General features: G+C 42.3%; 1 protein-coding gene across 2 annotated transcripts in view; it reads right to left on the bottom strand.

Moving 5' to 3' along the window:
* ZCCHC24 (zinc finger CCHC-type containing 24) overlaps positions 1–18813 on the bottom strand; it is a 156830-nt gene that overhangs the window by 125028 nt on the left and 12989 nt on the right. For both annotated transcript variants that reach the window (XM_084633108.1, XM_084633109.1), the window contains one exon: positions 6455–6655. In XM_084633108.1, the coding sequence (XP_084489234.1) occupies positions 6455–6655 (201 nt within the window). The remainder of the gene's footprint in view (positions 1–6454; positions 6656–18813) is intronic.

The following is an 18813-nucleotide window of genomic DNA, read 5'->3' on the forward strand; positions in this document are numbered from 1 at the left end:
TGTAGAATGTATATCACAGAATGTCCACTTACCCAGTGTAAGTAAAATACTACGTGGGCTGGTGGTTCAAATGCCATTTGTTTCTAACTAGAACTTGCATGATCCAGATCCTAAGTGATTCACAAATTCTGGGGACTGCAGCTTGTGAAATCCAGTCATATGTAACAACAAATGCCCATACTTATGGTCTCCAACCCAAGAAGATGGGGGAGTTATGCCAGCTAGCTTTGAAAGCCCTTGCTCTGCATTTGAGGGTTTGCAGAATCATGGGGATAATGTATCTGATCCCCAAATCCCCTGACTGAATAACAGTCCCAGGGCTGCAATCCCTGATTTGCCAGAAAGAATGTGTGCATTTGTTTGTAAGCCACACATATATTCACCAAGTCAAAAGGAGATCCTTCTGTGATCATCCCTAAAAATACCCCAATGCATTGTCAACATGTACTTCAGTAACTTGGCCAGAGGTTAGGGGTCTATTACTGGAGTGGGTGGGTGAGGTTCTGTGGCCTGCCATGTGCAGAAGGCCAAACTAGGTGATCATGATGATCCCCTCTGGCCTTAAAAAATTTGCGATTCTTTGAGTCTATGTAATTGTTTAGGATTTCTTCAGGATATGTGTGGATGATTGTAGCCTTAAATTAGCTGATGTTTCCATGACCTAGAGCTGGTTTTAAGGTCTCAGTCTCTGACTTCCTGACCTGATTCTGGGGAACCATAAAGGTAAAGGAGGATCTCATCTTTCGCTTAAAAACAAAAGTAAATTTCTCTTCTTTTTATGAAGAGCCTTGACACACACCAAACACTTGGGTTGACAGCTTGTCACTTTTTTGTAAAGATTAGATTCTTCACCATCCCTATCACAGCTACCCAGAGCTGCCCTTTGGTGTCTGTTAAAAAACAAAAGCCACACATCCTTTGAATCTTGGGCACGCTCCAGATCAGTTGACCGTTGTAGGGAGCAGTACCGCTCAGGTTACCACTTACGGTCCGAGGGTCACTACAAGCTCCCAACCAGAGGGCTGCCTCCTGACCCAACTCTGCTGCAGAGCAGCCAGCTTGATCTCTGATCACAAGGAGAGACAGCTCAATAGCATGAGGCAGCATGGTCTTGTGGACTAAGTAATGGACAGAGTGTGGGATTAAGCTCAGTTTATAACTGATGTGGGTCAGTCCATATGGAAAAAATGTCTAAACTTGAGTGCCTGAAATTAGGCATCTCAATCCAGATATGCTGAGTGTCACTCTCATTGACCTGAATATGTATATAGCTTTTATAGAGTCTGATTCAAAGCCCATGGAAATACTCCTCTTATTAGTTGCAATGACTTTGAATCATGCCGATATAGTGATTTTCATCCCTAGATCCCAAAATGCTTTGCAAGTGTCATTATTCACTATGCCTGTGTCTATACTGGTACATATATATTTATGTAAATATATATATATACACCTCTGTATGTATATAGCTATCATCTACATATACGTACATATATATTCACAGAATATAAACAAGGTGGTGGAAGATATTCAAACACAAGTTTATGTACCTTTCAACTCTCCTTGGGTGGGATTAATGATTCAGTGTTTACAGTACCTGAGCGCGGAATTAAGACCACCACCTATATTTTCCAGGGCGTCTTACATACTGTCTCCATGATGAGAGTTCCTTTCCAATGTAGTGAGTTCAAATGGTTCCCTCTTTGTTGACAAGACCGTTCTAGACAGCTTGGCAACGACTAAGGGGTCAGAAGAATTCTTTGGCCAGCATTCAGAACCACATGGCTGAAGCCATAAACGTGGGATGATGTTTACCTGACAGGCCATGCATGTAGTCTTACAACAGGTCTTGCAGGCATTTGGGTAGTGATGGGACACAGAGACCGAGCAGCTGGAATCAGTGCTTGGCAGAAGCAGCGGACAGAGAAGGGGTTTGGCTGGAAGTTTTGAACACAGACCTGTTTTGCTGGAGCCCTGAGATTGAACTGTATTTCTGTTAGCTTTGTTACTGCCTTTGCTGTTAATCCACCCTTGCTCAAAGCAATAAAGGGAACTATCAAATTATAAATATAGCCTAGGAAAGACTATCCTGAATCTGCGTCCACTCATTCCTCTCCCAACAAGGAATTAAAACAGTCCAGAAGCCCAAGCATTTTGTGACTTCCCGGAAGTTGGGGGGTAGGTGGGGGGGGGAGGGAAGGGCATGGAGGGATGGAGGGAGGGAGAGAGAGTGTGTGTTTAAAAGTACACATAAAACTAGTACAGTTAATACATGATAGTGTGATGTGGTAAAGAGATTTTATTGTTTCATTGGCTTGAGTTTGGGATAGCTGTATAAATCAAGAGTGGTGAAGCAGTGAGTGAGTTACCCAGATTATCCCAAATGGATGCCAATAAGATATTTATATCACAACGTGCCATCATGTATTGGGTATATGCCACCTATATCTCTGGGGAGGAATACCATTTTACAAATATTGTAGATTTTTCAAAAAAAATTGAGACTCCAACTATAACACCTGGGAAGCAATAAAACCTTCTAAAAATGACCTAAAATAGATTTTCTACACATCCCCATCCCCCCAGACTGATTTTCAGCTTCAATATTTCTGGATCTTTCCTGTTGGAAAGTGAGTATTGTCTCCAACTTCTAGCCTTGCAGGGCTGAGAGATATCTGACTAGAAAATCATGACATTTTGTCTATATGATAGCTGTTACTGGCCCAAGACTGAATATTACCTGTCTTGGGGAAGATGTAGAGGGTGAGGTCAGAGGCAAGATCTGAGATTTAGGTTAGGGTGGAATTGTGTAGGACCTTGATAACAAGGACAAGAAGCTTCTACACAAATTAATGTGTGTGCGCATATGCCCATCTGTGAACAAAGAAAAAAGTTCTCACATTACCTATCATTTTAAATTAATTATGTTGAATGTTTGCCATTGTTAGATATAATTACAGAGATCCAAATTAAATTGAGGTGTGATGCTTTTGGCCTCAATCCTGTAGTCATTCTATGATTGAAAGTCCTGTTGAAATCAGTGAGAATTTTGCATTTGAAAGAATAGTAGATGCCTGACTGGAGTGGAAGTTTAGCTGTTTTGGCTACTTGGATTCAAAAAATTAGTTCAGAGCAAGTCTAGGAACAGATGGAAAAAAGTGATTAGTTGAAAGTGTTGTCCTCTTGGCACAATGACAATGTGACGAAACCACACGGAAACAGCTGGGTCCCAAATAATTGGGTTTACTAAATATACACAAACCTACAGTGTCTAGCTGCATACATACTACTGCTCTTACTGGTTTCAGGGAGCTTCTAAAAACATAGAATACATTGAGCGCCACTAGATGGCTCACAACTATTTAAAGGTATATTACCCTATTTCTACATGCTCCAAAAAAGCGACAGTAACCATGATCTTACAACAGTCTTTAGGGATCCCAAAAACCTTTGTAAAATCAGAGCTTTATAAAATCATATTTCAGGTTTGATACAAATGCATTGAGATGGAATTTCAAATGAAAAGAAGCTTTGGATATCTGAGGTGCTAGAAAATCAGATTCTACCTGTTGTGATTTATGCTTCTGGACTGGGTCATCTCTCAAGGTGTAATCTGAAATAAGTGCTTATATTTCTGTCAGAATGGTATAACGTCAACTCATATGGCAGTAGGAAAAGCAAACAGTATGTTGTTATGTTTGCAACAAGGAGAATAAGGGAGGATTAAAAAGTCCTGAAGTTAGGTAATTTTTTTATTATGTAGAAGAAACTCCATAACAAAATCTGTTTCTTATTAGGCAATTATATAAAAAAGAAAGAACAAGAATATAAATACCATGTGATTTACTGGTTTGCATATTGTCCAAGTCTGATTATTTTATCTTTCCCCCTGTCCGAATTAAAACATATTTTAAAATACGGAGTAATATTTTTAACCATTGTACCATATTCAAAATAGCTTTTGTTTTCGCTGACACTGGGAGGAATTAACCACCAAACCCTACAGCTATTACACAGTATATTAATCATTTTAAAAACCAAAATCAATTGCAGTTAGAGGGATTGGTAAAATGAAGGGGTTTTATAACATGTACCCCGATCCTGCAACTGGATCCATGCTGTTGGACCCGTAAGTTTGCACTGAGTTCCCACTGAAGTCAGTGGGGTGCCATATGTGGATCTGATTCCAGATTCAAGGCATTTGAAAATAAGACCCTGATTCTACAAAGCACTTAAGTACATGCTTAACTTTAAGTACGGGTTTAAGTACATCACTATTCAACAAAGCACTCAACTGCAGGCTTGAGTCCCAGTAAAGTGCTTGTGTTTAAGTGCTTTCCTGAATCAGGGTTTATTTTTGATATTACACACAATACTGACCTAATTTCATACCACCTCCCCTAAATATGGTCTGAAAGTATACACTGATATACAAACACACAGGCACATAGATATATTTGTTTATATAATATTACAACTCAGCCACAGAGCACATATTGTAGGTAGTATTCTCCATTCCTGTTTTGGTTCAACGGATAGCTTAATATATTATTGCTTAAATCATAATAACTCAGATCCTCAATAGTATTTCAATGGGAGTTAGATGCCTAAATACCTTTGAGGATCTGGGCCAACATGCATACAAAAATTGGATAGAGTGTACAACACAGTCAAGTTAACCTTGCTGTAGGAACCTTAACTTTTGCATGTGCTGTGCTTTAATTGGCATTAACCGATTTTCTTTTTTTTTAAGTTATTTTCCTTAACTAACCCTGAATCTCCATTCAAGATATTGCTGATCATTCTCTGGGGACAATCTACACAAGCCACTGCCCAAAATGTACTGATTGTTAGGGAACCTGTTGCATTTCTCTCATACATACACAGAACTGCACTGTTATCTCACACAATATTGCATTGGAGTCCACTGCTGGGTATATTCAGTACAGTTACAGTTAGTATATTTCTATCCTAGTATTGAACAATGTATGTTATCACACGATCATTTCTGTGTATTTTGCAAGTACATGCTAAACGGAGTCAATTAAAAATTAAAACACATTTCTAAATAATTTTTGACTCATTCCTGAACAAAATGCTCCATTCAGTGTATTCTGAAACAATACAATGTACAATATTTTGAAGTGCGTTTGCCAAGCTGCATGGGGCATTTTTGTCCCACAACTTCCCTTAAAATCAGAAGGAGATATGCAGCTAAAACTTCATGGAGATAACCCCCTCTTTGGTTCACACCTCTGTGACCAACTGCAACAGGAACACACTCAGTTAAAGCTCATCTGACTTTAGACTCAATTTCATGCAGACCTTGCTTAGCAGGCAAACATTCCTTCTGCCAGCAATTCTGGCTTTTATATGTCTGACACCCCTAGCTGCCATGGACTGCAGTCAATTTTACTGAGAGAACAAAGCTTACATGTTAAGAAGCGGAGTTGAAACTGATCTAGAGGATGCCACTAAACGTGCACTTCTGTATTTTTGGAATGCCATCAGCATTTTTTTTGCCTCCGGACTCTAAGTACATTGCTTGTTGGAGCTGTGAAAGTTTGAACCGTCTCTACTTCTGTGGGAACCAGAGCACCTCAGCAATGCCAAGCTGAAACCTGAGAAGATGGGAAAACCTGGCACGCTGGGTTTTGGCTCTTCAGAGAAGAAATGCAAATTAGTATATGGTTTTAGTGCACATTACTGTACCCCACATCTTGAAGGAAATAATGTTACCCGTTTTGCTATTGCAAAGGCAATCTACTAAGCCAAGAACTATCAAGAACTCTAGTCAAGTAGCATAAACCTCTTATATATCAGGCAAGGAACATTTTGCACTAGCTATACCTGGAGCTTGGGTTCCTGCAACAGTGTCTTAAGTTTTTCATCTGATATAGCATTTTCTCTTTCCTTACAGTGTTTAGTGCTGGGTACTTCCATTACTTGCTATATTTTTTATTAAATGTTATATCCAAAATAACTAAGAAACGTGCAGCTTTAAAATGAATTTAGCATAATCTTCAAAATGGAAAATTACACAGTAACAACCTTTACCATTGCCAAAATCTACCCACTCACTTGCCTAGAGTGAGGTGTTTTTTTGGGGAGGGAGGCACATTTGTGTAGGTGCAGGGGTGCTGAAAGTCATTGAATCAAACTGCAAACCCAGTATATAATGGAAACCACTTTGAGCCAGGGGGTGAGACGACATCCCCCACACCCCTAGTTCCAGCACCTATGGGTAGGTGGGGCCGACACACAAGTAAAATGTCACGGTAACAGGCCCCATGATAACAGGTGGATGAAAAGAACCTTGGTCTGGCCTGGTAAAACTGTCAAGACATTTCTGCAAAGCTGCTCTGAAAAAAAAAAAGTGAGTCAAGTTCAGGAAATTGTCTCATTAGATGAGTGGTGAGGTGAAGACTCTTACAGACCATCACACATCACTTACCTGTGGACAGTCTTTGATGTAGTGTCCCTTGTTAAAACAGAGGTGACATAGGTAGTTAGGAGGTGGCCTCTTGCTGGGTTTTCTGGCTTCCGAGGAGAGGGATAGGTCAGAGAAATGCTCAGTGAGTGAGCTTAACCCATCCACTATGTTGTTAAGAGAGCCATAGGGAGAAGCACTCTTATACAGACTGCTACTCAGCGCCTGCAAAAAAAGAAAGAAAGATAGTATTGTACTAAAGGTTCTTCTAAGAGTGAGCTGAACAGCAGCAGGCTAAAAATAGCAGCAGGAACTTGGAGAGAGTCTTTTCATTAAGAACAGGGCTGCATACTTTGTGAAAGCAATATATGGGCCATTAATATAGAGGCCTCTTGGTTGTAAGCCTAAAGATAGCACGATGGATCAGGTTATCCCATTGGTGGAGAAAGTACTGAGCTCACCACAAAAAGAAAAGGAGGACTTGTGGCACCTTAGAGACGAACCAATTTATTTGAGCATAAGCTTTCGTGAGCTACAGATGCATCCGATGAAGTGAGCTGTAGCTCACGAAAGCTTATGCTCAAATAAATTGGTTAGTCTCTAAGGTGCCACAAGTACTCCTTTTCTTTTTGCGAATACAGACTAACACGGCTGTTACTCTGAAACCTGAGCTCACCACAGTTCACTCATCCCAGCCTGGCCACGAAACGATGATTGCTTTCTGATGTGATACCCTACCACAGTCATGGAGTGGTTAGAGCTTCCAAGCAAAGTGCTGAAGAGTGACCCACAAAAAGGAACATTTTTGGTGTCCACAACTATTTGAAGGGATAATATTGAAACCAGAGAAATGAAAAGAACACCAATAAAAATGTAAATGTTAATTTGCAGGCTGCTTGATGAGACAATAAACACAGTGTCCTGAGTTTTAAAGTCAAACAATAAGAAGTGCTCAGATCCGGGGGAAACTGCTGTGATTTAACTATTTCCTCATAAATAGCAAATACTCAGTTTTATCTTTCATCTGCAAGGGATCTCCACTTTCTTCAACCAGCAAATCAAAACTAAAGGAAGCCCAATTTGTCATTCTGAAGCTTCAAAACAGCAGGAAACTCATAATCGCCTACATAGGAATTAAGTGACAACAAAAAGAAAAGGAGGACTTGTGGCACCTTAGAGACTAACCAATTTATTTGAGCATAAGCTTTCATGAGCTACAGCTCACTTCATCGGATGCATGCAGTGGAAGAGATTTTCCACTGCATGCATCCGATGAAGTGAGCTGTAGCTCATGAAAGCTTATGCTCAAATAAATTGGTTAGTCTCTAAGGTGCCACAAGTCCTCCTTTTCTTTTTACGGACAGAGACTAACATGGCTGCTACTCTGAAAAGTGATAACAAGTATTCATTCTCTTTAATGCCCTGGGGCACAACAGAATAGTAACTGGCTGATAGGAGCTTTAAAACATAAAGAATAGCTTTTTCTCTGGGTTTTGCAACATGGCAGTTGTGCAGACAGGACCACAGCATGGACAGTTGTTCCCACCCAATGTTTGGGGAGGACACATTTGCCAGGGTAATGTAAGAAATTTGCACTTGTACTTATTAGGCCTGGTTCTCCTCTCACACTATTGTAACCTCACTGATTCAGTGCAGTTACTCCTAATTTACACTGATGTGCAACTAGAATCAGACCTGTTCTGTGACCATATTTTTTTCAGTGCTGTCAATCAGAAACTTTTAATGAGGGCCAAAAAATGAATTAAAAATCCTTTATATAAATAAATGCTAGAAGCTGAGATTTAGTGAGTTTGTGAAATTAATTCACTAATCTTTGAAAACCTCAGATATTCATGATTTCTGTCCATCTGATGTGATGCTCAAATAATAAAGGAGTCACATAGGGATAGCTGAATAAGACTCAAACATGGATCTCTGCATAATTTGAAGGTATCGCTACATCCTAGGACAGTGGCTTTGGATATGCAAGTGAAAATTAGGTGCAAGCTACACTTTGCAATCTCATTTAGCCACACCAGAGGCAAAAGTGACCAGTTACACAACTGATGAAGGGTCTAGTAGATAGGGCACTGGATTGGGAGTCAGGAGACTTGCATTCTGTTCCTGACTTTACCAGTGACTTGCTCTGCGACCCTGGGAAAGTCATTGCAACACTCTCTGCCTCAGTTTCCCTCTTATCCTTTGTCTTGTCCAATTGCATTGGAAGCTTTTTGGGGTGGCACAGTCTGTACTGTGTGTTTGTACAGGGCACTGTGCAAAGAGTCCTAATCTCCGTTGGGGGTCGCTATCTGTACTTACCTGGTGGACCTGATTCTCCCCTCATTTTACACCAGTGTAACCCAGGAGGAGCTACATTAGTATAGTAGCACATGGCATAAATTTGGTGAGCGAAGAATTGGGACCTCTGTCTTCGGGGTTGATTCTGTACATTTTGAAAATGAAAATTATCCCAGCAAGTGACTGAAAAGTTCTAACTGCTTCAGTTGTCAAGTGACTAAAGATGCTACAATAGTCATCAGCACTTATTTTCTAGGATTATGGAATTCCGTAGGAATGAAAAAATCTTGGCAACAAATTGGTAAGAAGAAGGTGAAGTGCCATGGAACCCAGATTGTTGTTAATTAAGAGACTTCAAGAAGTTCTTCTCTCCCAAGTAGCCACTTTCACTTACACACACTTGGAATAATATGAAATGTTTTTAATAGCACATTTTGACTGAAGACTCTCCAAGTGTTTCATGTGCATTAAATAATTATGCTCCTCAGCTGCCCTGTGAAATAGCTATATTATCCCCATTTTACAGATCAGTGACTTTACATACAGCGAGTGAGAAATTCCACTCCCTCCACCCCCAGCAGAAATCCACAGATCTTCCTTGGGTTGGGACACATGCAAGTCCTCTGCAACTCATGGGGAGGACACGAGGCTACAGTACAATCCGCACATGGGTGCTTTTTCTTCTCATAGGACCCAATCCAATGCCCATTCTTGACAAGAGGAGTCCTTCATTTGACTCCCATGGGCACTGGATTGGGCCTGTAGATTCCAAAGGTGGCCACTTTCCATTCCCCATCCATGAGCTACTGAAGCCTCATGGCTGTGTTTTATGTTGGTGTATGCAGGTGCTACCCTAGGGCTTGCAGAGGGAGCCTACTTGGCCATTCCACTAGCACCACATTGTACCCTCTCCTACAGCAGTGAATATCACTGAGAGAGCACACAATTTGTCCCACAGTGAGTCAGTGGTCTAATACTGACCACCATACTTTGTAATCATCAAACACTATCTATCACTGGAAAATTCCCTTTGAGCTGTGCCGAGATTTATAGAATCCATCAGATGTTGGCAGTGAGAGGGTTAACTCTCACTCCCCAAGCAGAGGAAAGACCACAGCCACATGTCCTAATTACAAGGATTGTGAGGGTAGGAGGGCTGGGCCAGCTGTGGTGAATTAAGGAGTTCCCTATTAGGCTGTATCAGGGATGTGGGTTAACTGGTGTTAGGAATTAGTGTCTTCTGGTTGGGAGACGATGAAAATGCTAGTTGGCAAAGCCTGTCTGTCTCTTTCCCCCAATGACTGTGCAAAGCTTTGATTTGCTTTAGTTGAATCATGGGGATCTAAGCTGAAGGAAGCATTTGGAAATCTCAGTTTAAGTCCCCTATTGTAGAAAAGTTTGTCTGTGTTCAGAGTGTGGATGCACCATCCAATCAGATTTCAAGTCCCTTGTGTCCTGGTTCTGTCTGGGTATGCGGCTTTTTCACTGGTCAGAGAACTCACACACACTTATTTTGTAAAGTGCTCGTTAACTGAGTACATTAGCTCAGCTGTAAGAAGCAGGGTTAACTCTGTATATTTGGTGACCCCATGTGTGAGAAGGATGGCTGTAGTCCTATCCAGCCTCCTTATTCAAGCCTACATAGGCATGTTGGGTAACATTTTCAAGGATGCCTAAGTGATTTAGGTGTTAAGAGCCAAAGTCTCTTTTGAAAATGAGGTTTGGGCTACTAAGTCACTTGGACACCCTTGAAAATCTTATCTGGGTTGCTCCTTCCTTGGCAGAGACCACCTCCTATGCTCTTTTCAGGACTCCCATGCCAAAAGGAAGACTAGAGAACCATGAAATCTGAGTTTGCTTCTCCAGTTACTTAAAAATGGAGACCAGGGCAGCAATAAGAACAAGATGACACAACACCACAATTTAATTTATGTTTATATATAATAAAAATAAAATAGGCCCTTAGCTTGGAGTGTCTATGCTGCACTTTTGCTCTAAAACTTCCTTTTGGTGAGAGCACCAGCTCAGGTCTAAAGGCAGTGAGCAAAGATGGGAATGCTAGCATAGACAAGGCTCTGGTGTTTGTACCATGATGAGTCCTGCTCAGAACAGACCTGAGAACACATTTGCTAAAGTGCTGGTAGTGCCCTGTCATCTGTTCGTGGAGTTGAACCAGTTCTAGTAACAATGGGAGATGCCATGGGAGAGGAACCTACTGTTGTCAAGGCCTCCCAGGGTTGGGGACCAAAACAGCCAGGCAGATGAAACAACAGGAGTCAGAGTTCCCCTGAGCAGCTCCCTGTTGAACTTTAAAAAGCCAGCTCCTATACGACCAGAGGAGTTAGTGAACAAGAGGGGCAAGCCGGGGAGTTTTGCGAGAGAGTTTTCCAGGTGAAGGAGGAATGACTACGTGATCTTTGAGGTGAGTTTGTTTGTTTGTTGTGTGCTCGCTGTTTGATTTTAGCATGTAGTGTGGCCTGTTTGGGGGGGAAGTGCCTGCACCTAGCAGCCCGCTAGGCAAGGCTGACGGCTTCTTGATGAAGCTTTGATCCCTCATCCTTTAGGATCCATTAACTAGGGGCAGGGCTACTCAGGGAGAACCGGGGTTTAAAAAGCCAGCTTCTAAGCGACCAGAGGAGCTACCAAACGGGGGAGTTTTTTGTGAGGGGGTTTAGAGCGGGAGCATGGGAATCAGATACACCTAACATTCAGACAATAAACAACTTCCACACCACCCCCTGCCAAAAAAAACAACACCTCCCCACAAAAAAGCTGAAGGAGTAAAAATAATATAGGCAGAAGTCCAGCAGCAGAGATGGGAGAGAGAGCCTAACCCTAATCATGTATGATTACTTGCCTGGTGGCCAGGTGGCGTATGTGTGCATTCAGTGCAAGGAGCTCCTGGCCCTCAGAGACCAAGTATGGGCTCTTAAGACCAGAGTAGATGAACTGGAGGAGCTAAGGGAGACAGAGAGGTACAAGGTGAGACTTTCTGGGACACAGTGCGGTCCCACCCGTAGTCTGACTGCTTTTGTGCTGCTGAAGAGGATTAAAGTCTTGGGGAAGGACATCATCAAACTGGAATGAAGGGAAACGATCCTATAGTTGGGACCCTCCTTCCAGATGATGCTGTGGTATCCTCTTGCAATGAGGATACCTGTCTGGGGGAGGGAATCCCAGTTATTAGGAAGAAACAGGTAACAGTAATGGGGGATTCGATCATTAGAAATATGGATAGCTGGGTTTGTGATGACCGGGACAATCACACAGTCAATTGCCGGCTGGGTGCAAAGATTGCAGATTTCTCGAGACTTGTAGTCAGACTTATCTGCAGTGCTGGGGAGGAGCCAGTGGTTGTGGTAGGAGAGAGGTTCTCGAGGCCAAATTTAGGCTGCTAGGCAAGACATTAAAGTCCAAGACCTCCATGGTAGCATTCTTCGAAATGCTTCCAGTTCCACACTCAAGACCAGTTAGATTGGCAGAACTGCAGGATCTCAATGTGTGGATGAGATGATGGTGTAGGGAGGAGGGATTTAGGTTTATTAGGAACTGGGAAACTTTTTGGAGAAGGGGGAGCCTACAGAGGAAGGATGGGCTCCACCTCAACCACACTAGAACCAGATTGCTGGCATGTAAAATTAAAGAAGTCATAGAGGAGTTTTTACAATAAAGGGCTGGGGGAACAGGTGCAGAGGAACACATGGTTCAGACACAGCCATCTGTTTGGGGAGGGTCTATTAACAGGGATTCTCTATATGCTAGTAAAGAGCAGAGAACAGAAGTTGAGAAAAGTACAGGTAGGAACTGAAGAGAAAGTTAACCGAAAAAGAGTTCCATTCAATTACATAACATGAAGGCAGACAACTAAAAAGTGACAAAAGTGCTTATACAAATGCTAGAAGCCTAAATACTACGAGTGAACCTGAGTGCCTCGTATTAAATGAGGATATTGATATAACAGGCATCACAGAAACATGGTGGAATGAGGACAATCAAGGAGACATGGTAATACCAGGGTACAAAACACAGGAATGGCAGAATAGGTGGAGCTGATGGGGGAGATGCACGAAATATGAAAGAAAGCATAGAATAAAAAAGTAAAAAACTTCAGTAAAAACAAAGTAAAAAACTTCAGCCCTATAATAAGGGTGAAGTGTTGGTGAAGTTGCTGAGGCCACAGGAAAGTAGCCCAGGGAATCATAGCAGCATTTTGAGCAGTTGAAAGCTACGCAGTGGTCCATTGCTGCTATTCATAGGATCCCTGGGTCAGGACCCAGAGTAGTGAGTGGGCCCGGATCCCCTCACCAGCCACAGGTGAAATAAATTACTCCCTGAGGAGAGCTTTGAACCTAACCCCAGAAAGAGGACTGAAGACCCTGAAAAGGGTCAGCAATTTACTGAATATGGAACTGTGATACAACCCAGGAAGGGGACCTAACCTATTTAGTGTCTCAACTGGAGAGCTGGGGCCAGAAAGGGCAATTGCCTCCAGAGAGCAAGCCTGGGGGGTACGGCTCGATACCAGCACCAGGACTGTTTAAAGACTGTGGACCGAGACTTTACTGTTTATCCTGGAAGAGGTTTTGTTTTGTTGAAAGCCCTCAAACTGTGTGTGTGACTTGGCTAGAGGGCTGAGTCACCGAAACTGCCTGAGAAACCACCAATACTAGTTCTTGAAATAGAACTGTGGATGTTGTGAAAAGTTTAAATCTAGACATCTTAACCATATCAACTAAACAGAAGACTTGTCTACTACTACTGTGTTTCCCTCAAGTACTGATAAGTTTGAAGAGCCGCAAATAGATCTAAGGCTAGTGAAGGTATTCTCTCTAATCAATGACCCATTGCCAGGGTGTGTCTCTCTCTCTCTCTCTCTTTGGTATAGTATTTATTTTTCTTAAATGAAATCTTCTAACAATAGTATCATATTTTGTAGCTGTTGAGAGTGCTTCTGGATTCATGGCTCCACAGATAGGGAAAGTACTTTTCCTGCCGAACAGGTTCAGCACAGGCAGGTGGTCATGCAAACATCCCCTCCCCTTCTCCATGAATATCTCTTAAATCGGACCTAGAGAGAGATTTCCAGGAACAAGATGGCAGTTCAGTCTCCATGTACATTCAATCATCTTCCGAGACTGCAAGCAAGGGTCCAATTAGGGCCAGTTGGGATGGTGGCTTTTGTGCTGTGAACTACTGTCCATGAAGAACTGCACTTAGATGACCAAATAACTTTGCCTACAATTCCATTTATGTTGTTAGGTCACTGAGCATGAGAAAACTCCCTTTGGAACTGGCACTGCTGCCAGATCATCGGAGCTGCTGTCTTAGCCAAGGTAGCAGAGAGGGTCTGAGAGCAGGATCTTTCAGTGAAAATGAGACAGTGCTGAGGAAAAGGGGACTCTTGGCAAGGTATAGTGCAACACTGTGAGAATACAGTTTCCACAGGGCAATGATCTGATGATACAGAAAGAGACAGAAGTGAAACTGGACACTGCACTGTGGAAGCGCTGCTTCAAGGTTAAAAGCTCTGTCCCCAGGCTTTACCATTACCTTTATTGAAAACCGCTACTGCTGATTCCTCAGCTGACATTGGAGAGAAGCACAAACATCTTCTCAGTAGCATGGAGAGAGGCAGTTCCCTCATGCTTGGGTGGCTTCCTCAAAATAAAAAAAAAAAAAACACTCGGGAAGATAGGATTTTCCCTATTCCATTGGGCTAGTGACCCATCAGGTCAGCATCCTGCCTCCAGCAGTGGGACAAACCTTGTGTCAGAGAATCCCGTGATCCCCCTCATCCATCAGAGTACACTAAGATATATGTGCCTTGCTGTAAATAGATGGGGGTAGAGTGAAATACCTCTTGACTCCTGCATTGCTCACCTTATGCCCTGAAGGATGGGATTATAGTACCCATATCTTGGTATATTTGACTACAAATGCACTGGGCCAGTTTGAAATCTTAGGGGTGAAAATTAAAAACCATTGATTTATGCTGTGCAGGCTGACAAGGAACTACAGTAGCACCTAACTAAACGACCCATTTTAAAACCTATACTGGCAATCTCTTTGCAGTCTTGACTTAATTGCCGTAGTGAGGTATCATGACTAACTTTCCTACAAAATATAGTCCAACATGCCACCTATAACAAAAATAAACTATAATTGAAAAGCAATCAGCAAAGAACACTTGTCTGATGTTATCCTTGTCCTGATTCAGCAAGATACTAAACCACATGCTTAATTTCAAGCAGCAAGTCGTCCCAATGACTTTAAATCACTTGGATTATTTGATGCTTGTGGTTGGCTGAATAAAGAGCTTTAAGGTTCTCCCTGTCACTTGTCCTCTTCTTATACACTGGAAATGATAAATACCACAAACTGACAAATAACATGTCACAGAAGTTAGAATGATTATACTAACGGGTCTTGCAATGAAATGCCAAAAGATGCTCAAGTCATAATAAATTGGCTTGAATTTTCTTGTTGATGGGAAGGATTGTGCGTGCAAGTGGCCTCTTGGGAATGAACTAACTCACCAGTTATAACTGTCCTCACCTTCACCTAAAAACACCTGCTCACAACAAGGACTAACAGCCAAAAGAACTTGTTTTTAACAACAATAAAAGAGCTATTTTGGAAATACTGGTATGTGGGGAACAGCACCTCAAACCTGTGACTTTGTGCTCCTGCTATTTCTAAAGAGCTGAGATGATTCCATTTTCCTATGCCAATTTTCAGTGGAGAGTAAATTTTTATAGCTGAGTAATAAACCCCTGAACATAGGGGTTTTAATGGAAATTGTGACATCACTTTAACTACAGCAGTTCAAACAGGCTCGAATAATAAAATAGGATATGTTAGCTATCAAGGCCAAGAAAGTGTCAGGATAGAGCTTTTTTTAGAAGATCTCTAATTCAGAAGTAGCAATAAACATTTGGAAATACGTGAGCTGAAAGCACTTAGTTTGGTTTAGCCAGATTCTGCCCCCAGATAAGCGTACACAACTCCCATTGACTTCAGGAGGAATGTTTGCACCTGAATGAAGATTCAGGCCTCCATCATGCGATGAGCACTGTGTGGCCTGATTTATTGCATGATCTGGCTCTCCAGTATGGGCTTCAAGACAGCAGCCTTTCTAATTACTCACCGAATGTTACTCCATTACTTGGTAAAAACACAGAACACTATACATATTAACAAAGCGGGCAGATGGACACAGTGAATAGGCTTCAAGTGAGTGACCAGATTCGTGAAGAATTACACCTAAATCACTGGGCCACTCCTGGAAGATTTCAAGATGTGATTGAGGTAATTCACTAATACTTATCCATAAAAATATCCATCTCTTATGTGGCTCTTCACCTGTAGGTCTCAAATCCCTTTACAAAGAAAAGAAGGTAAATATCATTAGCTCCTTTTACACATGGGAGCAATTGAGAGAGGTAAAGTGACTTGTCTGTGGTCACAAAGCCAGACAATGGCAGGGACAGAATCCAGCTCTCATAAATCCTAGTCTGATACCCTATCTGCTAGATTTTATACTCTCATTTTAGATTAACTGACCTTTAAGGCTTTGATCCAGAAGAAATTCACCTCTATGGCTAATGCCATATAGAATTTACCCAGGTACCCTGGGCTGTATAGCCAAAGAAACTACTCTTTATGCTGTGGAAGGAGAGCTGCTTACTACCCCATACCTACTTACTAATAGCTGAGTAATGACATATTAAGAGGCTGTCCAATCCGATGGTACTGGGAGAGTGGTGAGAAGAGAGCCGGGGAGACATTTTAAAGGAGTTGCACCGTTTCTCTTTGGCTGCTGGCTCTGGCTATATCAATCCCTCAAGTATATTTTTCTGTGGCTGTAATTTAATTAACATGATTTCAGCTGGAATTCTGTCTGGAATGAAAAATAATATTCCTTTATTCTGTGCTGGTCAATTAACCATTGAGGGATTTCCTGTCCCAGAATCAATGGTCACAAAAAAACCCACTCTTTATAACTTAACATGATTAAACTTACATGTGATTGTTGTTTGTGCATCTAAGCAACAGAAACAAAGATAACAAAATAAGACAAGGACAACTTCATTCCTAGTCTGACCCTATTGACTTCCGTGGGGTTATATTTGTCCTGTTAAACTAGCTCCTACACCTTACATGATCGGTTTGATAAGTATGAGAATGAGACAGAAATCAAGCTCTCTCAGGAATAACAGACCACAGCTAGCCTGCTTACTTGCTAGCTTAATGCCCAGGCACCCCAATGAGAACAGCTGGACCCCAATTGAGACACCTGGTTGGCCAAGCTGCCTGATTAGCTGAGGGAATCAGCAGACCTGCTCTTAAAACCAGCAGCAGGAGCAAGGCACTGGCTACTCAAAACATTCCTCTAAGGCTCTGATAGTGTCTATGCTTGTTTGTTCCCAGCCCTACTCTTGTTTTCACTCACTCCAGGTAACCTGGCTCTGACTCCAGCTCTGACCTCAGGCTCTGACTCCAGCTCATCAGACCCTCACCTCTAATTCCTGACTTTAGTTCTGATCCTTGGCTCTGGCATCTGCCCCCCCAACCTCTGCTCTGATCACCAGGTATGATTTCCATTTCCTGATCCCTGACAAGCTCTACATGCAAAACCAAGATGTACACAGCACTAAAATGAAGAGTTGGTGTCCCTTTAAAGAAGTATGCACTGGTGGTCTGTTACCTCCAGAAACTTTTGAAGCTAATACTTAGTTTAAATAGTCAGTATGAATACAGGAGGCAGATTGGGGAGGGGAACTGTTGTTGAATGAACAATTCTACACCCCAAATAAGCCTTCACCTTGGCACAGGGAAGGATGACTACTCTTTGCAGCTTGCTCCAGCTGCCTTGATGGGGGAGAGGGAGAGTGAAGTGTAAACTCCTGTCTTTGCTGTAATGCTGGTGTGCTGGTATTAAAAATCCTTGTTAAATGATATATTAGGCCCTTTTCAGGCAAACAGTTTTGCATAAAAATTGTAGATCCCAAAGGGTGTCTATCAGAAAGCTGCCAGGTTTGGATTCAGAGAAGCACCTCAATATCTGGATCTGGACCTCTTTAGTGAGCTATGCCTCTCGTGACAATAGCCTTTCCCATAGTTTCTCTCTTCCAGAATTCTGAAATGCAGAAGCGAATAAGGATGTGAATTTAACTGGGTGAAAGGAAGATGCCTTGCCTACCGTCAGATTCTGGCAGATGCTTATTTTATCAAACCTGGTGCACCAGTGTCTGACCCCAAACTATGACAGCTGTTCCTTCCCTTAGCTTCTCAGCGTGAGGGGAAAGGAATTCTAGACCACTGTATAATTAGATATGCCTTTCTTGAGGAGAGGAATTGCAAGAATTCTCCAGAGGGATGGTGCTTTCAGACACAGATCTGGAGCTAGAGGGGTAGTATAGCTTAGTGCACTGTGCAACCTTAGGGAAGCCACCCAATCCTTCTGTGCCTCAGTTTCCTCATCTGTAAATTAGAAGGGGTGATATTCTTGGTTTGGCGAGGATTAGCTAAAAATTCTACCCGAGACTGGTCACTTCTATGCTTCCTGTGAAACAGGCATGCAAAGAGCTCCATCAGATTTCATCACCCAACTTCCCTAAGACTGTGCCAATGGCTAGAGAACAGCTGGGGAGGTCGGGGGAGAAGCCCCAGACTGCCTACTGAAATGCAAAGCCTAGTAGTCCACAAAACTACACGGGGCTCTTCTGACAAATTTTGTTGTACTCAAAATGACTCCCAAGTCCAAGTAGCTTCCCTTGCCCCTGCCCCTTGCTACCTGCTCCCTTTGCTGTCAGTGGGAGCAGCACTGAGCCCCAAATCACCATGATAGTGTAGCAGTGACCCCGGGAAGAGCCCTCAGGGTGGGAGTAAGGGATGAGAAGGCAACTATAAAGATTTCCACTGGTCAGACATACAGTCTTGAAGGAGCTTTCTAATTCTTGTACCAAGCTCTGCAGGGAGCCTTTTCATCTTCTGAATGCTAAACAACTGCCCACTTATACTAAAGAGATATCCTAACACATGAGCACTATATTAGGGACAAGGGAGACCATTCACACTGCAAA

This window comes from Lepidochelys olivacea (genome assembly GCF_965140295.1).
Source record: "Lepidochelys olivacea isolate rLepOli2 genome assembly, chromosome: 7".
Classification (NCBI taxonomy): Eukaryota; Metazoa; Chordata; order Testudines; family Cheloniidae; genus Lepidochelys; species Lepidochelys olivacea.